Raw genomic sequence first — 24,196 nt, 5'->3', positions numbered from 1 at the left:
CAACTAGCATCTTTGAAACCCTCATCCTTCTGCCAAGTTTAGTTAACACTGGCTCAGTCATTTAATGCCAGCCGGGATGAGAACACTCAGACACGTGAAGCGCACAGCCTTGCAGGCCGTATTTCCCCACAGAACGAGGCACAGCAAGCACTGTATATCCCATTACCACATCAAACCTGCACCTCCACGCCTCAGCAATGGCCTCCTGCACCCTTAAATCAGTTTGAGCAGTTGGAGGTGCATCTGATTTTCACACAGTCTATTAATTTGGAAAATTATTCAACCTCTGGATAGCAGAGGTCACTGGTAAGGCATTGTGTGACGAGGGCAGGAAAGGTTGCCTGTGTTTGCATGAGGCAGTCAGGCCTCAGCATCGAGTACAGGGTCTTGAGAGGTGGTGAAAGGCTGCGGTGTGTATTACCACAGGTTTATTTCTCTTAAATGGGGCAGCCACGGAAATGTTTGGCTTTGTGCTTTTTTGGAAGAAAGACAAAGACACCCTGGGAAAGGATGAGGCGGACACAGACTCCTCTGCAGCTTCCCCTGCCCCGCCGGCAGGGGGCGCACGGGGCAGCCTGAGGGGAGCGGCCCCGCCCCGCCCCTCGCGGCCCCGCCCCTCCGGCCCCGCGCCGCTCCCGCCCCGGGCAGGGGGAGGGACCCGCGGGAGGGGGCGTGTCCCAGCGTGGCCCCGCCCCTCCGGGCCGCCCGAGCGCAGGGAGGGGCCGAGCGGGGCCGCGGGGACGCGACGGCGGCGGGCGGGAGCGCCCAGTGCCCGCGGCTCCCGGCGGAGCGGGAGCGCTGGCGGCCGCCGGGCGGGCCGGGAGGACAGGGCACGGGAGGGGACGGGAGAAGGTGCGGGGGCCTTCCTTGCGATTTTTTTCTTTCTCCGCCCCCTCCCAGCCGCGCCCCCTTCCCGGACCGCGAGAGGTGAGAAGGGCGGTGGGGGCTCGGCAGCGAGGGGAGGGGGCCGCGGCTGCCGGGAGGGGGAGGAGAAAGCGAGAAGGAGGAGAACAAGGGCCGGCGCCTGCCGGGGTGGGGGCAGGTTCGCCCTCACCGCCAGCGAGCTCCCGCCTACCGGCCCGCTGGGGAGAGGAGCTGCGGCCGCCGCCCGGGGGGGCCGGTGCCCGGTGTCCGGTGTCCGATGCCCGTGTCCGGTGCCCGGTGCCCAGGCTGAGCGGGGCCCGGCGGGGCAGTGGCGGCGGGAGCCCGAGCGGGGCGGAGGCGGCGGGGCGGGACACGGCGCGGGGTCCGGTCCCGCCGAGACGGGCAACCCCCGGGGCTGGCTCGGTTCAAAGCGGTCAGAGCAGAGACCTGGTAGAAGTGCACCGGCACAGCTCTCGGGGACTTAACCCCGTGTCTCTTAACCTTCACCATTACAGTATGAAATCGTGGAAAACAGTTTTTTAAAAAAAAAATTTGAGACTAGTCGAACAGATTAGAGCAGCCACCGACTGCCAACTCACTACATTGGGAACGGCGTTATTACACGGGGAACAAAAAGAAGTATAAGTGTTGAACATCAAAAAGCTGCTGATTATATAAATTACTGCTTTATGTTTTTCCTTGAAGCGTTTTTGTGGCTTAGGGCTTTGAGCTCGGACTGGTTGAGCTGCGTGAGCAGCGGGACAGCCCATCTGAAGCCCAGCCGCCCGAGGCTCGTGGTCGGCTGTTTGGGCAGCAGCGCCACAACAGTAAGAAGGGAAGGCTTGGCTTTGTTCCTTTCCTTTACTTAAAAGTTGATTATGAAATTACATGAGCTGAACTCCAAATACAGTCATCTTTTGAAGAAAAAAATTATTGCTCATGTCTTCTACAAGCATGAACGGGAATAAAAATTTGAACTCATGGTAATGTTGATGTAGCTGTTCTGTCTGGACAAACTCTATCCTTTTTAAAAACAGATCACACGATGTATTTTCATGAGCAATTCATCAATTTCATCAGAAATAATAATCTGATCATTTCTCATAAAGGTCTTTTTGCCTGGGAATTTCCAGGGGCATGTGTAGATTAATAAAAATAAATTAAACTTTAAAAAAAAAAAAAAAAAAAAGGCGCACGTTGTTCCTGAACTTCATAGATGCATTCCTGATAGGACTGATTGTATTCCTGTTTTATGTTTTTCCCATTTTCTGCTGGCTGAACAATGCTAGGGAGCATAAAGCAGGATAAAACCAAGATAATAATAATAAATAATAACCCTAATCTGAATTAAATAGTGTTTCCTCTGCCATATGTCAGCTTCATTGAACCATCCATCCCTCATTCATGTCCTCATCATGGGCAGGTCCACTACCAAAGGCAGCATGTTTACACCATGGCAGTAGACTAACACATTGCATTTTACAGAATTTAAAATTTACTAATTTAAAATAGAAAAGAATTTCAGTGAAGATGAAGAAAATGTTCTATTAGACCATTATGGTCAAACAGTAATTGCAAGCTGTTGATAGCAATGACAATTTATATTGATGGATTTGTTCCAACTCTGGACTTTTGTATCGCCTGTGCTTTTAAAAAGATTATTGTTTGCTTATGTTTATGTCTTGTGGTTATGTTGATATAATTCAATGTTTCATGATATGGTAAAGAAGATTACCTAATCAGGCATAATATGACCCAATACTGAAAGTTTCTACAGCTCTTAAGAAATTAGAGTATGATTCTACATTTTCATTACAAAATTCTTACACTTTCCTCTTTCCATAGCAATTAAATTGCTTTTCCTTACAGCAGTCTTACCAAGTAGAAAAGTGCAAAAGTTACAAATGTGCCTATCCACTGCTTGCTTTTTGTCATAAGAACAGAATCTTTCATTCAAAGTTACCAGCAAGGCAGTGCTGACCATAGACACATGTATTATTTGGCTCTGTGGCCCTAAAAAACAGTCATGTGGGAGAGATGAGGTTATGTGCTCCACATGCAAGAATGAGGTGGTATTACCCTTCAGAGACCTGCAGGGTTCTTGAAGCTAGTAAGAAAAATCAGACCATGAGAAGTTACGTATTAGGTATCACATTATGCATGCAGGTATCATGGCTACTTTCTTTCACTTCAAAGTGCATATAGTAATTTGTTTGGTGCCAAGCCAAAAGGATACACATACTATTTCAGCAGGCTAGATTTTTTGAGTAGAGTCTAACTTTGGTAAGAAAATTTTTTGTGGCCTGTAAATAGGTAAGGGTTGAGAACCACTGTGGCAGTAAGTGTGAATTTTTATAGAGCTGCTCCATTTAGGGGAGCATGTTTAGTGGTGGTACTTGGCTTTATTCACCAGTGCAGTCAGTGTTATTTTTTGGCACCGGTGTTCTGCTTAAGTGTTTCATGTGGCAGATCAGTTCTTCACTGCTTTTTCCTTCAGGGAAAGGAGTCAAAAATAAAGGTGACAGTGGACTAAGGTTATTTTTGTTTCCAAGAAGTACTGTTTTTGTAAACCAGTGTTTCTTGAGAGTTTACATATTCACATTTCATTTTTTAATTTCCTCTCTTTTTTGTGAGTCTTTGTGGATGGGTATATAACTTGAAGTTGTGGAAGGAACTAAGGTGACAGTTGTGCAGTGATACACTTTTAGAACTTCCTATTAGTAAGTGTAAGAATCACAAAACAAATTGAAAGAAGTTCTATCTGACCAGAGTAGGGAATCTGCTTTTGCGATTATTCCTTTGTTTTTCTCCTCTTTAGTGGGTGGTCCTTACTTTTTTGTACTGTTATTTTTCTTCCTCTAGATTTTTTTCTGCTACCTCAGTTTTTTTGGAAAGAGGAAAACAAATGGAATTACATGATTCTTTGAACAACTAGAGATGACTCCGGTGTTATAGGTAAGTATTGTATTTACTGAGTTCTAACAGTAAGTTATGCTACAAGGAATGTGATTTTAGCCCACAGGGTTACATAGTCTTCCTTACACCTGAAAATTCATCCTTTTCTTGTGTTATATAGGACATCTTGTAGAGGCTTCTTTCTGTCAAATGTGCATAAGCAGCAATGACTTTGCTCTTGTGGGCTTCACATGCTAGTGTTTGGACGTTTTTATGTGATTTCAACACTTGTGCTCTTTATCAAAGCATGCTTTATAGAAGACTGTCAGCATTACTGTAAAGTTCAATTTTGGTCTTTTCAAAATGCATGAGAAGCTTTTGAATCTTTTAATCATTATAGGAAAAACAGGAAAATTGATACTGAGTCTGTTAGAGAAAATACTACATTATAGAAATTCTTATGAATAAAGGCCCTCCAAATGCACAATCAAATCTCATCACTTAATACTGACTGGGCTTTGCTTTATTCCATTTTTTAGCAGGAAAGTATTAAGATTGTTCCAAGCGAAAGTAATTTTCAAAGGGAGTAGCTTTGACATTTGCACAAAGGAAAAGGATAAAAGAATGCTGAAAGCATGAATACATGCAAGAATCTAGCTTTATCTGAACTCCCTATAAAGTTAAATAGTACTGAAAAATAAGTGCTGAGGCTGACAAAAGCAATCCAATTAATTTGGAAATACTAGGTTTTACTGAAGGGAAAAGATCTGCTTTCTCGACTGTAAGATCTTTCTGCTTTGGGAATGTTGATCAATTCCTTTGGAATTTACTCATGTGATACAAATACAGAAGCAAGATGGTGTTTTTCCCTGGTCATGTCATGATCAGTCACATTGTTTCCCTCAATCAATCCATATTGTTGTTGGTATCTTCCACCATATAGAATATCAACACTTTCTTGAGTTTTCAGAATTATTAGAACTGCTAAGGTTCCTCAGAAATTACTTTGTGAACAGGCTTTGTGCTTTCACTACTTTTCAGTGGTTCAAAATGTTAGCTCCATAAAACACTGAAATAGCCAACCTCTTCCAGGCTGTCAGAATTTGTGCAGACTTGACCTCCACCCTTTCTACAGGGGTCATGAAAGTTGAAAGGCGTTTGAAACAAATGCCAAAATGTACTACAAACAGAAGGAACTGAAAAGGTTGATCACTCTGGGATATGTCTTTATTCTCATCTTACTGCAAGGTACAATGGCTAATTATCAAGGAGGGCTGCTGATTTTTTGTTATATCTTATGGCCTTTGCCGGCATTTTCCTAGAGGACAAATTTCTGTGAAGTTGATTATTGATTTCAGTCTGTTCAGAGGAATACTTTGCCAATTAATCACCTCTTCTGGCAGTTCTAAGTGCAACTAGTGTTAAAAATCTTGATGTCTCCTGTAACAACGGGATATACTTAAAAGAAAAATTTTTGAGTGGTAGCTTGGATTCTTCCAAGAGCATCCATCAGATTTGCAGAGTAATGGAAGACTGTTCACAAAATTGTACTGGATGTTTTTGTAAAACAGTGAAATTTAAGGTAGGATGAGTACTGTCTTGATTTCTTTGAAAATGCATGTGAATAGGCTTGCCTCACTGCCTTAGCTGATGTTTTTGTCACACAGCAAATATATGTTGTATTGTCTCTGTTGAAAAGAACTTAATAAAGGACATGATATCGTCTGTCTAGAAAAGATTTGAGTTGATTTGGATGGAAGTAGTCTCATTCATTACAAATAAAAAAGTTTACATCATTCTGGGGCTTACTGTAGCCTTGATCTCACAACCAATAGAACTTGTCAAAACAAGGCTGAAGTATTCCCTTAAAACAGATTAAATATTCACAGCACCTGTGTCATATAATAATATTCATGGTATAGAGTAAGACAAGACTCAGGTCCGTAGAGGTTTACTAACCTGAACTGTAAAAAGTACAAATAGTCATATAGCTGAATTAGCAAATTAGTTAAAAGTTTACAACTAGTGTGTATGTGGTGAGGAGATGTAGGAGAAGATTGTGAGATTTTTATCAGTGATTTTGATGGTTGGATTGTTTGTAAGCAAGTTCTTGCTTGTACTGTTTTATGTTGATTTTTGCACGAATAACCTATCTGCCTGACAGTTGCTGTGAAGATGATGTGAATTTGTTGATTATTCATTAGATCCATATGCATTTATCTGGTAGATAGATAAAATGTATTCTAATATTCTAAAAAGAAATACTTTTGGATATTAAATGATCACTTCATTCTTGCCAATGATGAAATCAAAGTTTAAGTCTTGCTCTTTTACATGCAGTGTGGGAAATTATATTTTTGAATAAATGAATGTAAATGTAATCACAAGCTTTTGCATTCAAACTATAGTGAGAGCATTAAGGAGGCAGGGCATTTTGTAATGTTATCATAACTTGGTACGGCTTGGCAGGATTTTCACCAAGCACCATAACATTTTAAACTTGAAAGTATTTTTCAAGGGAATAAAAGTAATTAACAGCAATTAGTCTATGAGTTTATAAACATGTGGGTAGATCAAGAGATAAGTAATATAGCTTCACTTTGTACCTCCTCTCACTTCCTGATAGTTTTTGTAAAACAAATACAAACCTAAGTTGCACCCTTGCATGAGAAGTTGTCTGATGGTTCAACTCAAGAAGAATTGTACTCAAACCAGATTGATAGTTTCAGTGAATATTCGAACATTATTGTTATTTGAAAACTTATAAGCTTAATGAATGAAAAATTATTTTTATAAATACTGAAAGCTAAGAATTTTTAGAACTTTGAACTAATGAAGAAGAGTGATGAACAAATGATTGCAGCCACCTAAATATAAGGAGATCTACATGCAATGGTACAACACATTGTTTTGTATTTCTCTTAAGAAATAGCCAGAGTTAATATGTGAGAATGGAAAAAAAAAATACTAAGCAAACAATAATTTTGTTATCAATTATGCTTTCTCCTTCTAACAGTTTAGTAATCTGGATTCAAGTTTTTTCCCTTTTTTCAGCATATTACTTAAGTAATGGGCCAGATGCCCCTGGGAGTGCCAACAGTATCCTATGTTCTTCCTGGCACTATATTTATATTGCTGATGTCTACTTCTTGCTCTCTGTGTGTAACAGGAAACATTTAGTGGTTTCTTTAAAACCAGGGGTAAGGCAACTGAGATGGGATCAGTATGCTGTTTAGGATAGTGGAAGAGTAGGAGCTCAGAGCTGTGTTTGAACAATCAGTCAGTTTTTGTGTTGATTTCTGTTCTACTTTGTTTATAAATACTGGGCTTAGGTGATATGTAGCCGACTAAGGCAGTTGTGCATACTCAGAAGCGAAAGATGGGCAGCTTTTGAGTCTGTAAGTTCCCCAGGCAAGTTTGCTTTATGTCTTGTGGTTTAGTCAGTTCTTCCCTAATAACCTTTCTGTCTACTTGCCAATTTCAGTCAAACTCTGACAGAATGGAGCCCTTGTTGGGTTTTAATTCCTGAAAAGTTTTGAAAATATGGGTAGGTAGGAAAGGTCAAATAAGTAATACTGTTTGATCTGCCAGCTGATGAGCCTGTCCTCGATCTGAATATGACAAAGAATTTGCTTGTCCTGCCTGTTCTGGTACTTGATTGGGAGGGATATGAGTACACGTGGGATAAGGGAGACTACGTGAGGTGAAACATGCAGAAGAACTGTTGTTATTGTCAGAAGACCTTGTAAAATAAATCACAGTGGGGAATCTGAGGTTACTTTCACATGAAACTGTGGATATGGAATAAAGAACCTAAGAAACCAGTTTTCTGACTGTTAGGAATATATGGTGACTTGATGTATAGCTTAACCTGAGATTTAATAGTATCCAAGTATAGAATTAAAAGATGTTTTTCCTTCTGTGCTTCAGATAAATAACACTTTAAGCAACATTGATCCAGGCAGTGGACTAGTTTTATTTTAGAGTGAACAGGGTAGTTAAGTATACTGGGATTTGTTCTGCTTTTTTTTTCCTGATAATATTTCCTTGAGCCAAATCACTAGTAAATGGAAGCCTTTAGTTAACATCTCCAATTTAATAATCTTGCTTTTACAACTTTGTGAAGCTTATTGTAACATGAAAAATCTATCATCAAGTTACAATGTTTGTAATAAAGGCTTGTATTACAAGGCATTGTATTCTCTTCTCAAGTGGGGTCACCATGAGCAAGTTGCCCAGGACCATGTCCAGACAGCTTTTGAATACCTCTAAGGATGTAGACCCCACAACCTTCCTGGGTTGTACACGCAACCTGGTTGTACACACAACCTGGTTGTACTGCACAACCTTTCTATAATCAGTCATTCTCACAGTGAAAATGTTTTTCTTCATGTTCGGGTGTTGTGTTTTAGTTGTTGCCTATTCATTCTTGTCCTGTCACTGGACACCCCTGAAAGAGCCTTGGCTCTGTTTTCTTTGAACCTTCCTTTCAGATAATTATGCACATTGATGAGACTTCCTTGAGTCTTCTCTAGGCTAAACAGTCTTAGCTCTCTCAGACAGGAAAGCTCCAGGCCCTTCTTCATTTTAATGGACCTTCTCTGCAGTCCCTCTCCAGTATGACCACATCTCACACTGCTGAGTAGAGGGGCAGGATCACCACCTTCACTTGTTGGCAGCACTCCTAATGCCAGTGGCCATTAGCATAGGGAGCCATTAGCCTTTTTTGCTGCAAGGGCACACTGCTGTTCCTGTGCCACTTGGTGACCAGCAGGTCCTTTCCTGCAAGTGCTTTCCTGCTGTGGCCCACAGTGCCTGTGGCCCACAGTGTGGGGTTGTTTCCTTCCAAAGTGCAGGATTTTACACTTTCCTTTGTTGAGCTTGATGAAGTTCTGAAGGTTGATATTGCTAGTAAAGACAGAGGGCATTCAATACCTCAGCCTTTTCCATATCCCATGTCATCAGGGACCTGCCCCATTCAGCAGCAGGCCCATGTACAGAAGACATTCCCTAGATATTCTTTTGTTATCTGTGTAGCTCTCTGTGTACTTACACAAGTCCTTCATGTTACCTGTGATACCTCTTCTGAGATTCAACTCCAGGTGGGCAAATGGTATTGAAAGGACTTTTATGAGAAGTTCGCTTTGAGATCTATGATGTTATGCACAGTTTGGTTCTAAAAATGTTGTAAGTCCAACATTGATTCTTAAACTAGAAGTTGTTTTTCATATTTATGAGACATTATGATTCTCACAAACATTAATCTTGATACTTAATAAATCTCGATAGGATTCTTATAAAGCATTCTGCCTTTTAGTGTGATAATTTTTGGTATTTTACTTTGATCATGTGTGTTGTCTTTCTGTGAACCTTGTTTTCTGCAACACTACTTTTCAGCTGCAGTGATCAATTGCACGCAAGGAATTCCACATGAAATCACACCACTTGTTTTAGAAATATGTAATAAGGTATGATATCCTCATATATTATCTCTTATGCAACTTAGAGTTTCAGTTGGAGGATGGGCTTAACTGAAGCTACTAATTAAATAGAAGTCCTCACTGAGAGAGAAACTAGTCTCTTGAGGTGTTTTTTGGTTAAATGATTCATTTAGAATGCTTAAGTTTGTGTCTTGTAATGCTTTGCTTCAGTAGCTGTGGCATTGAATAGCTTGGCATTTAAAATACAGTGTAAACTTTTTGCCCACAGACTTCCATGTATTTCTCTTAGAAGTTTGTGTAGTCTGGCATGGAGTACTATGTTGCCTTACCTAATCACTTGCAAATCTGTTTCTTCACTGTTTCTTTAATGTGTCATAACTTGGTGGATTTTTATATGGTGTCTAATTAGAACGGTGAATCCTTGTCATATTTTACCAAATAAACGTCCACTCTGCTGTTGACAATGTTGGTAGTGTTATCCTTTATCCTTTACCCATTTTTCTTTGAGTTTTTGAGGAAATGTGAATACTTCATGGTGAAATAACACTGCTTCTGTCTTGGAAAAGTGTTAAAATATTGTCTCTATTTTGCCCAGCAGATCTGCCTAGAAAAGGAAACTATCTCGTTATTTTGTTTTGATTTTCCTCAATCTTTCAATCTGTCCTCTATGGTCTCTTGCACTTTATTAGGCAATATCTTTCTAAACTGGTTCTAAAAAATGGCAATACTTTCAGAAGGGTATCTTCAAAAGTCTGCAGAACAGTGTTTTTTCACCACTCTTTCTTAACAGTGACATTTCTAAAGGAGATGATTTGTGCTGGACTATTACCATCTCTATATTGATGACTACCTTGTTTCCATTAAAATTGGTGCTACCAGTATTCCTGGAGTGGATGAACTGGGAATCTTTCTGCTTGTTTTCACTTTCTGTATTGCTACTTGACCTCTTTAGTACAGAAAACTGGTTTTGTGTTTTAAGGGACTGGCTCTTCATAGCATTGTCCATTTTGTATTACAAGTAAATTTTAACTTAAAAGCAGCCTCTGATCTGATGGATTGGAATGCTCATTTTTTGAGAATGAATAAGCTTTCTGTGCTGTTTACTTAGGAATAGCTCCACACTACTGCTTTACTTGTAGATGGTGCAGTCTCTGATGATGCTTCAGTATTAATTGAATAAAGCAATGTTAATGTTTCACTCTTAAAGAAATACAAATGTCTTGAATCACAACTTCTGCTGTGTGTGAACCAGTATGATATTTGAGCTTCTAAGAGATCTAACAGATCTAACAGAGTAGTGTTGTATTACATGTGGAAATCTCTCTTGTTCCCCATCCCATCCTTAGCTGAATAAAATAAACAGCAAACCAGACTGTTGTTGTGTACAGGTTTTTTTATGCTCTTGTTAAGCTCACTGTTCCCTCGTGTTTCAAGGGAAATGTACAATTCAAAGTGGCAGAAAGTTGTGATGAAGTACCAGTAATTTGCTCAGCTCATTTCTGCCAGTCAGAACAATGAATTTAAGTACATAAAGTCAGTAGGATGTTTTCCTCTCTTTCTCCTGAATGAACTGTGCCATTGCTGCTGATGTAAGGCACTTTTCACATAACTGTGAACTAGAAGTGTTTGCATTTATATAAAACTTTGGGATAGGAAGTGATTATTGTTTTATAGAATCAAAAAGCATTAATGTAGCAATCTTCCTGAAGTCTTTGTTGAGCTATTTCTGTAACATTGAGTCTGGAACACAGGAATAGGGAAGAAAAAAGAAAGTAAATATTTAACACTACTTCTAACATAAATGTAGCTATAAACAGAATTGCAATTTGAATTGAATAGAATTGAAGTTTGTTTATAGTGGTTTTCTTTGAGCAGTTTTAATGCCTCAAATTAATATTTTAAAGTTTGGATATCCAATTTTAAAAAGTGTTAAATTTTGAATGCCTTTTCATGCTGTAAGTATCTATTTGATTAATTGATGAGCGTCTTATGGTCAGTGAACCTTTCTTATGTTTTCAAATAAACGTCAAGGATGACTAAACATTGACAATATTACTTTTTCACATATTAATGAGTCTACTTATGTCTAAAACTTATCTTTTTATATTTAATGCTTTTGTTAAGCAGTATTTTTTCAAAACACAGCTCTTGCAGTCACAACAAAAACTGTATGTAATTATTTTGACATTTACTTTCTTAATTGGTACTTTAAAGGATCATTAATATCTTCTCAGGACTATCTGAGGTTTTATGGCCCCTTTTAAAATTCATCTGACGCACTAAATACCTTGAAAATATTACATCTGAATTGCCTTGAAGTTGAGTGGTGAAAGGTTTGGGAGCCAAATCATAGCAGTGACAGAAAAAATGTTACCATGAAAAGTGGTGTTGAAATTTACATCTTAAAAGTGCCTCCAAAAAGTATTCCATATACATGTTTGTTTATTTGAAAATTTGACTGATTTCCTTTGGCAAGAAAAAGGAAAAGTCACAATCAACAAAAGCACTAGGCCTTATTATTTAAATAATAATATTTCAATATTTTCCAGATGCACTCTAAATATGAAGTACACCTTCATATATACAGTAGAAATACAGATGTACAGTATCTGTATATTGTATATACAGATATATCAGTATATATAAATATACAGTATATACAGTAGTATATACAGTAGAAATATCTTAAGACTAAAATTGTTTAAATTTATCTAGTTATGCTGGATTGCAATCTTTCTTTAACACTTGTGTGAGTAAATGTATATAATATCAAAGAATATCACTGTAGCAAATTTTTTGGTTAGTGAAAAGATAAGGTTTTTATCTCTATGCAGATATACTGTTTGAAGATTTTGAAAAGAGCAATTTCTAAAGCTGTCATGCTGTGTTCTTGGTGTTACTTATTTGCACAGTTGCAGATTTAACATACAGCATTTATTTAGATGTTGCTTTTTGTTCACAAGTCAGAATCTGGGAAACTGTCTCCCACTGCTAACTGCAGGGATTTATAGCTTTGTGAAGCTCTTCATATGAGAGAAATTTTGTGCTTAAATGTTCAGGTGTTCCACTTGAAGGAATATCAATCTGTTCAATTAAAAATCAGAGTTCTCAAAATTGTTTTCAGAGTAACCTTACACAACCTTGTTAATATGAACAGAATTATGTTCTCAAAGGTGACAGTGTACTTATATTTGAAATGTTATTTTGATTCACCACAAAATAGAAATTGCAACAGTGCCCAAGGTCAGAAAAAGTGGATATAATCACTGTTGTTTTCTCAATAAAAGCAAACTTTTGTGTTAGTAGATGAAAAATATTTCAGAATCCTTACCAAGTCTGTGTGTACTGTGCTTGACTAAGATGGTTTTAGCAGGTTTCTCAAAATGTGTTAGTGCCTTAGGAAGATGTGTGGTGGGAGGCCATAGTGGGTGCGCGTTTGGATTTGTGAGCGCCAGTCACAAGTCTGGGTGATCCAAGTCAGTGGAAGTCCTAACAGTCCATTGCTTGAGATCTCCTCAAAAGTCTGTTAACTCCTGGCTGGGGATCTGATAAAATATATAACATTATTCATAGTAGCAAAGATTGTCCAAGAGACAAGAGACCCTCAATTATTGCTGAGGAATACTGTCAATTTAAACTGAAGAATTAACTGGCACTTGTCTTATCTTGTCATCTATAATACAAATGTTCCTATGAAACAGAGAAATGTTTTAGATATTTATGCAGTCACTCTTAGAGCTGTAATTTTGAGACTGTGTGGAGGAGCAAGAGTTACTTTAATCTTGAAAAATGAAAGAGAATAGAAAACAGTTTTGTGGTTTGGTCTGTTAAAACTACAGCACATTTTGTTTTCTAATCTCTGTTTGAGCCCATAGCTTCATAGCCAAAGAAAAGCAGTAATTGGGCTGGTCTTACCAGTAAATCAATGAAAAGTGCTGAAAAAGCACTAGAATCACAAATCTGCCACTGTGTTAGTAGACTTGTGCTGGGACAGCTTGAATTTTAAATGAGTCTGTTATACAAGAATGAGAATCCAGGTCACTCCTTATGTATAATGGATTTACCATACCAGCAGAAATAAAGGTATTTAAAGCTTACTTTTTATAGTTAAATGGATAATTAAAATATTACTGGTTTGGTTGCTTGTCCTACTTCTTCACCCTTGATGAACAGACGGCACCAATACAAAACAGGATATGATAAATAAAAATATGCCATTTTGTTTTCACTTCTTAAGCCTTTCTCCAGTTTCACTCAACTTGCAGTTACACAAATTTGGACACTACAGTTAAGCATTTAATGATTAGCTTTATATGTACAAGATGAGTGGGGCCTGCATGTCATATAATTTTGGTTAAACATCCATACAATTATCATGCTAATGTATTAAAACATTAATCCTTTCTTAAGTATTTCCCTGTCTTTCGGTGTTTAAATTATGGTAAGATCTTTATAGATTTACCTCCTTAATCATCTTGCACCCGACGTATCTTCAGCTGTTTTCTGGATATGCTGCAAAGGTCTCAGTATTTGGCTTCTGGTAGGCCAGGATGTCATCAAGGTACCACTCTGAAGTGCATCTCTGTGGAAACAGCTGGAATGCAGTTCCTGTAGAAATGAGCTTTTGCTAGTGTTTATGAGAAGCACTTAGATAAATAACTGAGCTCTGAGCAATGATGGGTGAGCTTTCCAGGTTACAACTAGCACTTTCAGCATTCTGTTTCCTCAGAAAATAGCATTCTCCTGGTATTCTCCTGGCACTGAGTTTGAAACAAGCGTTTGGGTTTGGGGTGGTAAAATTTGACACTGTTTAAGTTTTTGTGTGGACTCTGCATGTAGCCTGTTTGAAGAATACTGCAGGTATCCTAATTACAAGATTCCATATTTTGGAGTTGATCATATTCATCTGAGAGAGACTGGCTTTAAATTTTGATGAAAATTGTAGGGTAGTACTTCTTGTAAATTTGTTGCATATGTGTCGTGGAGAGTTGAACAGACTGAGTTGTAAAGTCTGAAGACATAGACCTGTGTATCAAGGACTGATAAAATCTAGTGCCTCTTTTTTGTTTGAGAATTGCTATTACAATTAGCATGAGACTGAAATAAATTTCAGCATTTTATACCTAATTAGCTTCATATGTCAGAGAGGAAATAGGTGATTTTCATGGGAACTGTGAATTGGTCATTGTGTATTTTGTGCTTTAGGCTTTCTATTCCTCATTTGAGTAAAAACTTTTGCTGGATATTTTAAGATGTAAATTACCAATCCTAGAGGGAGTTCTGTCTCAAAAGTATGCATCTCTCTTTTTCACTGTTCCATCACAGTACTTCTAAAGTGATGTGGAACAGCTGAGAGTATATGATTAGAAAGAAGCTTTTTGAGCAATTGTCTTATGTTGTTTGTTTTGCAGGGGTTTGTCTGGTGCCTTGCAGTGACCAATTCGCTTTTTCTTGCTTTCTGTTTTAATGATGTATAAGTGAATGGAAACCATTAGCTCATTTCAGATAGAAATTTTCAGTTATTGCAGACCTAGATTTTAATCAAAGCACATCAAGATGAAAGGCTTTATAGCCTCCACTACTAGTCCCTTGAGCCTTCCAAGGCTGTTCTTGTCCTTTTTAAGTTAGTTCATGTCCTGTGATGGGAAAAAGGAATTATTTACAGTTCAGTTTCTCCCCAGAATAATCAGTTATCTTTGGGTTGGTTTTAATTATTGTCTGTAAATTTATTTTTTAGCAGTGTAGAAGGAATTTAATTTGATTTTTGTCATTTTTTCTCTTTGTAGTAGCAAGAGTTAACAGAATAAGAAACAGATTGTAAGATGCAATATAGGAATTGTGTTTGTTGTTTGTGGTTTAAGAAAAGGGGGTGGTATTTAGCTCTTGATAGGGCTGTAATGAACATTGTTTAGTGTTTTTGAAACCTAATGGTCAGAAGCAGCAACAGAAACAGTCTCAGAGCTTTTAGGGTAAAGTGATTTGCATTTTTTCTGATGAAGGTGATTATTTCACCTCCTCTTTTATGTCAGCCTTTTTCACTGTCTGTTGCCTTTTGTTTATATTCAAATGACATAACGTTAAAGAAGCCTTTTTTGTGTGATTGCAGTGCTTTTTCCCCTCCTTCTGTAGAAAATCTGTGTGCCACAGACAGGCAGAGCATGTGTTTCTCTTGTCTTGGTTGGGTGCACAAATCTTCTTTTATGTGTGCTGCTTCTTACCCTGTTGCCTAGACGATCGCTGGCTTTCACTGAGAATGTCTGGTTCTCGTAAAGAGTTTGACGTGAAGCAGATTTTAAAAATCAGATGGAGGTGGTTTGGTCATCAGGCATCAGCCCCTAACTCTGCAATTGAAAACCATCAGGAAGACTTCTGGAATAGAGGACAAAATGTAACAACTGATGGCACAAAGTTTTTAGATTCGGGTAACTTACCTTTAACATCAGTTGGTTACAGAAGGTCCAGCCAACAGGATTTTCAGAATTCACCTCTTTGGCCAATGGCATCCACCTCAGAAATCCCTACATTTGAATTCTCAGCAGAAGACTGTGGAGGTGCACGTTGGCTTGAGAGACAAGAAACAGATGATAGAGCAAGTGAAGAAGAAAATGAATCGGACAGCAGCTCGTGCAGGTTAATTATTACTTTCTTATTGTGAGAAACGTGTTTTCATTTCATTTTGTAGTTAGCATGCATATATAGGCTAGCCTTTGTTCTGAACTAAAATGTTTCAGAAACCCAGCAGCTATTGTGCATCAAAAACAGAATATTAATTATAATCAGGCTCTCAGGACCTTTTTAAAAGGCAATCAGTGTGGATAAAAAAAGCATAAGCATGGATGAGGATGTGCTTGTGTTTTAAACAGTGTACATGCTTCTATGAACAAGGTACTGCCGATTACATGGTAATGTTACAGAATGCTTTCTACATTTTTTTAAGTGATTCTGATTGTTTAGTTATGTCAGTTAGAAGAAGATTATGAAAATGTAAGTTTCTTCTGATTCTGACCTCATGTTTCCATGTGTGTCTATAGAAGACGGAGAATGAACTGCAAAAATATACCTCCACTATAAATCAGAGGAAAAAATTACATCTGTTGAAAGTCAGTCAATTTGTTCTTTAAAGTGATTGCAGCAACCCATTTGGTTGTATTAAGCTGTGCATCTGACATAAAAAGAAAAAATGTTTCTATTGCATCTGTAAAAATGTTTTGGTATTCTCTTCTTACACATTGTTACTAAAGATGAAACTGTAAAACTTGTTCTTGAATGAAAATTGTTTACCAGGTGCTGTAAATTAGACAAGTTAATAACCTGTCTTGCAAAATAGCAGTTAAATTATTTTATTTCATTTACTGCATAAGTCAGTCATTCTTCACTAAAAGTATTTTCCTGTTTTGTAGTTCATGTAGTGCATAATTGCTTACCATTTCAGAAAATTTTATTATGTTTGCTTTCTCGCTTTTAAGATAGCTTTGCACTGATGTGACATTTCAGAAAGTGTGGCTACTTAAAAGGGTGCCCTTTTTAATAAGGGCTATTAAGGACAGATCAATCTACTTATAGCAGTTTAGTGTTTTTCATTCCTTAGGAGAAGAATCAATTTAGCGGAAAGGCAAAGTAGTCCATAATATAAATGCTGTTTATTATATATATGACCTTTAAAGATTCCAGGAAAGGAAGGAGAGTAGAATTTCTTAGAAGTGAACACAGTGTATTTGCTTTCATTACCACATGTGAAAATACTAGAATTACTGAGAAATCCTACATGCTGCTGCATCATAACAGCAGTCTCACCGTGCTGCAACAACTATGTAGCTGTAAGTAACATACCTCTAAAGAGAACCCATTTTAAATGACATTCAGATGTGAATTTTTAATAGCTGTATCATTGGATATGATACAGGAATAACATCACCTTCAATTTCAGCAACATATATTTGTGATGGGAAAGTTTTACTTGCAGCATTACCCCAGTTAGGATATTCTCTTCATAGCAAGTCAATCACTGTAGGGAAAAAAAACCATGTAATTTTAAAATATAAATGTGTAGATTTAAAATATTACAAAATTTGGTCTTAATTATGAGAGAATTATGGCAAAACTAATTTGTTACTTTGTAGAATTGGAGAACTACATATATCTTTTTAGGAGGTTTTAAAAATATATTTATTTAGGAGGTTTATTGGGGTCTTTTAGGTTTTTTTTGCAGACAGTTGTATACTACAGAAAATGCATGAAGAATTTGAACTTAGTAAATTGGAATTATCTTTAAATTATGTGCTTGATCATGTAAAGCATCTAGAGGTTTTTGTATTTCGGTTACTGTCTTCTAATTCATGTTAATGTTTACTTATATGCTTTAAAATAAATAATTTAGGTAAATTTTGAGTTTAGTGTCAGTACAATTAAATATGTAACTAATGGCAATGTAGGAACTTGCTTTATATTTTGTGTTTTAAAACATGCTATTACATATTTAATAACAGGGTATTGTTATCTGTATCTCTGTCTTATGGGGACTTAAACCATGTTTTGTTCACTTTGTTTGTTAAGAATGTATAAGCTCTTGGGTAGACTACATAATTCTGCCTAACACCTGGAGTTTTTCTGATATTAAGAACTTAATTAAATGCTTTTTCTTTGTAGTCTAAAATATGGCTTCTTGTGTGTTGACTCGAGGAAAACAACCCCATACCAACACTTTAATCTATGTAGTTTTCAAAGAGCTCTTTTTCCCATATGTAAACCCTGTTACCCCCTTTACAAATAAATTGTGTGCATGAAAAGTTCCTTTTAAAAACCTTTTGTAGAAGCTACAGAGTTACCTTACTTCTATTCTCCTCTGTAACTTACTGCCCAGTTACAAGCCCTAAAAACGTGAGGTAACAGAAGCAGCTCTACTGCTTTATTTGTATCAAGTCCTTCCTCTTTGCCTTCTCACAAGTAGAAAAGCATTTAGATCCGGTCAAGCATTAGCTTGAATGCTTGTTTACTGGGACAGTGAGTTTTGAATTCTTCTGCATATTTTCATCTCCTAGATTTCCTCTTTTGATGCTGTTTCTTAACTGTCCTGCATCCCTGAAGCAATGATCATCCTTTTGGATTTGTACACTTTGGAGAATTCACCAACAGCTGTGCAGACACTTATATAGAAAGTGTAAGCCTATTAGCATTAGATTTGTTTTTCCTAACTTTTTTTTTTTTTTTTGGTAGTGCATCAGCAGCAATCTACAGACCTCAAAGGCATGGTGGAAATAAAGCTGAAAATACCTAGAGCATACCTGTGCAGAATGTTGTATCTGGTTCATTTCATACAGGCATGCATTAAAATGCTGGAGTTACTTTATTGTAGATTGAAGTAGGGAAATGTATAAAAATATAATATAAAATGTATATTTATATTTGAACATTAAATACAAGCAGGATTCCAGAATTCATCAGCTGTGTGCTGACCTTGAACAGTTTAGTAAAATGTCTGTAGTTATTTAAAGATGAAGTCTGAACGTACTGGGTGGTAGTACCTCTGCAATATTGCTCTGTATGATCAGTCTTGGAGTTAGGGTGCTGTAACTTAAGTCTGCCTCCCCACCCTGAGTTTTCATGCTGCAGAATCCTTTGGTATGTATTTTGTTTTACCTCAGACTCACTGAGGGAGTCAGTTCTTTAGTTGTCATTGCTGTGGCAAATGGACCTGGAAAAAGATTCATAACGCAGTTTGTGGAAGGAGGGGCATTTAGATTTTTCATATGCATTCATGGGGTAACAGGTACAAATAGCTTTTGATGTGGTGGTTTGTTTTTTTTTTTTTTTTTTTGTTTTGTTTTTGTTTTTTTGTTTGTTTGTTTGGTTTTTTTTCAAATACCGTATACTATTAGACTGTCTCTTTCATGTTCTCTTTATAGACTACTGAACCTTAGTCTTTCTGTCCTTCTGCTCCTTCATGATGGAAAAAGGTCTGTAAGTTACTAGCTAGAGGATAAATATGGGATTGAGCATCTTTAGATGAGGGGGAGAACTAGACTTGACTCTGTTGTGTCCTAAATACATGGTTTATTGTGGGTACTGAAAACCAGACACCACTACAATTGTTTTTCCTTATTGAACAAGAGTGATGACTGAGTTCTGCATGGTAAACGTGTGCAGTTTTGTGACTGGAAATAGCTCCAGTGAGGTTGTGATCCAGCAGGTGCTGGCTTTGAAAGCTTTTTCCTTTGTTGTTTCTTCCATTCTATCTGCAGAACACTTCATAAGGTTGTAATTTAAGTAAAATCCTGATAGCGTGTAATTTTTAAAAATTCTTATTAATGGAGTTACTTTGATGAATATAGATTAGAATATAGTCCAACCAACCAAGCAACCAAACAAACCAGAAAAAACCACAACATATTATCCCAATTGAGAATGTGCTAAATTGTGATAAGGAGATACGGAATAATTTCCTAATATTTGTGTGTTGACCAGCGACCTACTCTTCCCACTTCTGTTTTTGTTTTTCAGGGCCGCTGGTTAAAGAGCTGCTTTCACTGAGTACTTCTTGCTAATTCCATTGAGAATGCCACCCAGCTGGCCAATATAATGCTGTCCATGGTTACATGGTTACATCTTTGTATGAGCCCCTGATTCAGTTTCCAATGTGGCCACAAAGAATACTTGTTCCAGCCTGTCAGAGGGCCGGGGGTGGAGCAGAACAAGTGGCTGGTGGGATACGGGGAGCAGGGATGAAGTTGACACATAAACAAATGGCTAACTGCAGCTTCAGCAAGAACATTTAACATAAAGTCCCCCAAGGGAAGTCAGTAGGCAGGTATCTAATTTCTAGATCCATTATTAGGATTAGCTCTGAATTAAGTACCAACTGCTTGGCTTTTTTAGCTTCCTGGGTACATGCAAAAAAAAAAAAGACCCAAACCAAAACATACAATGAAACCTAAGACCAAACCACAAAATTCCCCTTATAGAAAATCTTCTGTTGGAAATTTAGACTTTGGTTTTGAGGAGCTCTGTCTTGAAATGAGTATCCCACACCAAAGTTTCATGGTGGATATAGCCCCAAGCATGATGCTCGGTTCGTGACATCTTTGAGGAAGCAGGGGTCGGGTTGCAGATCTTGTGAAACCACATTATTCCAAATATTATAGTAGATCCAGAGTACTTTAAAAGTTGCCTGCATTGTTGAAAACTAAGTAGTAGTCAGCTAAAGAACTGTGAGCAAGAAAATGTGCTTTTCACAGTGTACATAATTAGGACTAATTTCCTTTATCTCCTAGGTCCATGCATTTCTTTAACATTTTCTCTATTCCTGTTTTTTCCCAATCTTCTGTGTTTGCGTATACAGATGGGAATAATTTTTTTCCCCTTCCACCCTTGCTTTTCACTTCAGTTGACTTCTGATGTGCTAGATCTCTTATCAGACACAAGGAGTGCAATAGGAGTGGTGGTGTATCAATGGCTTTCTTCCCCTGCATGCCCATATGATTTTACTAGCTGAGTTTTGTTCTTGCCATCTTAGGCTAAGTGTGAAATGTTAGTGGCAAGGAGGGGTTTGGTTCCTTTTTTTTTTTTTTTTTCTCACTTTTTACTTTTTCCACATTACTTTTTTGCTTCGCAGGGTCTTGGTGGATGTTCTTCCTTAACCATCTGACAGCGCTACAGGTACAAATTGTACTGGGTCAATCTCTGTTGTATCTCTTAGTTGAAGAGTACACCATGAAATAATCGTACTTTTTTCACTAGGGTGTAGATTAAGGTTTGGAGGGAGAAAGAAAATAGGAATATGAAGAAAAATAAAATAGCAAGGGAATATATATTTTAAAAAATCATACATATCAACTTTAAAATCATATGTGGTTTTTATTTTATCCTTTATAGGTAAAATTTCACCTGAATATTGTGTGAACTAAAATTTCTGTTATTGTCTTCAGCAGAACCTCCGACAGCAGTCACATCTTATCATCTTGTCAAACAATGGAGCCCTGTACATCAGATGAATTTTTTCAGGCTCTCAACCATGCTGAACAAACTTTTAAAAAGATGGAGAATTATCTTAGACACAATCAGCTATGTGATGTGGTGTTAGTTGCTGGTGATCGTAGAATTCCAGCTCACAGGTAAGTTTATTATAATTTGAAATAACTTCATAATCATTTACAAATGCACCTTCAAAGTGTGTCCCATGTTTTGTTAAAAAAAAGTCAGAACATCCTAAACAATTTAGAATACTTTAACATGTGTGGTTTTTTTAACATTTCTTTGGAAATGAAAAGTTAATTTGCCTGTTGTATGCAATACAGAAAAAAAACCAAACAAATTGTGTTCTTTTTTGTTTCCAAGTAAACTTGCAATATTTGCATAACAAAATTAAACCCCCAGAAGTCCCAAATACAGTCCCAGAATATTATAAGTTGTAGTGGTTTCTTTACCATAGAATGATGTAAAATTTTTTTCTTACATTTAATTTTTCTTTCTACTAGAAATTATGTTACTGGAGTCACAGTTAACAATAAGGATGGTCTTCTGTCCACATAAAGGTTTTCTTGCTCCTATAGTAAGAAGAGTCCTTTGATAGGACTATCTATTCTGAATACTGCCAGTATTAGATATGTAAACTAGTTGAAACATTACCCTCTCCATCATCTGTGTAATCAGCAGATCATATGTATGCTACTTAAAAGCTAGGAAGGTACCAAAGATTGCAAAACACAGGCACGTGTAACTGAAGCACATTACAGTATTTAATGCACTGAATTTGTAGTTTGAATGGGAACCTGGGTATAATTAAGGTGTGGTTTCCTAATTGAGGTCTACAACAGAAATAGCATCCTAAAGCATTCTTGTTTTCCATTGCTCATTCCTATTCCCACAGTGAAACTACAGCTCAGTGCTGTAATAGTAATAGGAAGATGGGAAGAGGTTGCTGGTTTGGAGTTGGTACTTTCCTTAAAAAGCTGGATTTCTGCTTTTATTCCAATATTATTCACACTGTTGTGCTGACTCAGCTGAGGGTATGACAGCATGGGGATGGGAACTGACTTGAGAATCAGGGAGGCTTTTAAACTGTAGCTTGCTGTTACTTTCAGAGACTTTGTTTTATGAAATGTTCAAATTAATAACTAAACCAAGTTGTCCCTGTGAAGAGAATGAATCAGATGAAAACAGGGAATACACACACCCCTAGCGGGCACATGCTCAAGTAATTTAGGGTCAAAAAACTTTGGAGTGGTGTAAACAGGAAAAAATAGTGATTATAATGAGGAAATAATTTTGCTTCCTTATGGAGCCAAGGTAACTCTTTGCAATATGTGTTTGGACTGTGGCTTATGTAATAGTTAAAAATGTGTAGAAAGGGTGTAGAGGACAGCTGTGAATATCTTGTAAGGACTTAAAGATTCTCTTTGCAATTAAATAAATGGATAGACAACATGATAAAAAGTCCTTTAATGTGGTTCACACTTTTTTCTCATTTATTTAGGGAACCAGCTTAGCTTCTCCAGTTTCTGCCACTGTATCTATTTCTGTAGTGCATGAGGCATATGCTACTACCTGTTATTTACTCTGGACTTCTCTTCTGAGGAGAAATATCTTGCTGTAGTTGGTATATTGTGTGTTAAATATGCATGTAAGTTAAAGCCAAAGAAGCACACTTTGTGCTTATAGCTGGAGGTGGGAGGCTTACGATTGTTCCTTGTTCACTTTATAATGTTAGAGCAACTTACAAAGAAGCTTTGCCTTTTGCATAATGAGTTCTGTTTTGTTTTCACAAAGAAGTATAGCAGTAACTACAGTCCTAATCTCAGTAGGTCCAAAGTATCTTACTGAAAATGGAATCTTAGCACAGGGAGAAAGATAAATGTGGAAATGTTAAATATAATTTAAATTTTATAGAAATTCAAGAAGATGACTGACTTGATGTACTTGTAGTAGCCAGAGCTGTAAGAATAAACCTTCTGTAATATTTTTTACTGCCTCCATGCAAGTTCTGAGTTCTTTAGTATTGTCTGGATCAGTCAGAGCATTTCAGAACACCAATGATTATTTTGCCTTCAGACTTAAAAAGCAACAGAATATGTATTAAGTAGATCTTAACTTAATGGCTTGGCATTCTAAGATGAATAAGAAAATAGAAAGTTCACATACACTGGACAGCTTTTTTTTCCATTGTTTTTTCATAAGATAAGCGTTTTTCATAGTATGTGGTCACATTGAGCTGGTAAGAAAAAAACACTTTTCATTATTAATATTAATCACACATATATAGAGAGGAGTATTCAGAGTTTCTGTTTTGAACCTGGTATTTATAATGATTTCTGTATTTTTTAAATTATCATTTTCTATTTTTATTGAGTGTTGTGAGGTGCATGATACATATTTTTAGAGAAAAGAGACGCAAGTTTGGTGACTGCCTTGGTAATAAGTACAGGTTATACATTACTGTGAAATTCTGAGAGGCTTTGTATCTATTCAAATGAGTTTACTACAAATAAAAGCATGACATATAGTCATGATTTTTCTGAATATTGTGTTCCCTCTTGTTCCAAAAGTGTTTATCTTCTTTTTCTGTGCTGAAATTATAGCTAAAAACTTTTTTACAAGGTCAAGAAGCAAGGAAAAGGGGACCATTCTCAACTAGGAAGAAATTAATTATATTCCCACCCCTTCAGCTTGCAGTTCCATAAAGAAATTTTAGATGCTTTGATTTAATTAATTTAATGAAGTTTTTCATAGCAGGTGTTTATTTTGTGTCCACTGCAATTTCAGATGTCTGCCATTTATTATGTTTGTATTTATTACATTCAGCTAACTGCTATATCCATAATAAAAGCTTGTTTTGTTTGGTAATAACCCACTGATTAGAACATTCATGTAAGAAAAGGGAAATATGTGTAAATTCCTGCCCAGAGGGCACTTAATCCTTTAATCAGCAGGCTGGGCAGAGCCATTGTCAGTCTTTCTGTTGACACTGAAAGATGGAAATACAAAAGACATGGGACTTAAGAAAA

The 24,196-nt window shown here is 37.2% G+C and overlaps 1 protein-coding gene across 4 annotated transcripts in view; it reads left to right on the top strand.

Moving 5' to 3' along the window:
- Positions 1-730: 730 nt before the first annotated feature.
- The window catches only part of KLHL5 (kelch like family member 5), a 48,823-nt gene continuing 25,357 nt past the window's right edge, over positions 731-24,196 (top strand). Inside the window, exons 1-3 of one of the 4 annotated variants that reach the window (XM_056490199.1) lie at positions 731-927; positions 3,727-3,819; positions 21,125-21,307. In XM_056490199.1, coding sequence (XP_056346174.1) covers positions 21,165-21,307 — 143 coding nt within the window. In that variant the 5' untranslated portion in view covers positions 731-927; positions 3,727-3,819; positions 21,125-21,164. Of the gene's footprint in view, positions 928-3,726; positions 3,820-15,433; positions 15,831-21,121; positions 21,308-24,196 lie in introns of those variants that run through there. The other 3 variants (XM_056490198.1, XM_056490201.1, XM_056490202.1) reach the window with 3 other exon arrangements.

The sequence above is a fragment of the Oenanthe melanoleuca genome, chromosome 4, assembly GCF_029582105.1.
Source record: "Oenanthe melanoleuca isolate GR-GAL-2019-014 chromosome 4, OMel1.0, whole genome shotgun sequence".
NCBI lineage: Eukaryota > Metazoa > Chordata > Aves > Passeriformes > Muscicapidae > Oenanthe > Oenanthe melanoleuca.
This window is presented reverse-complemented; position numbering and strand designations above follow the sequence as displayed.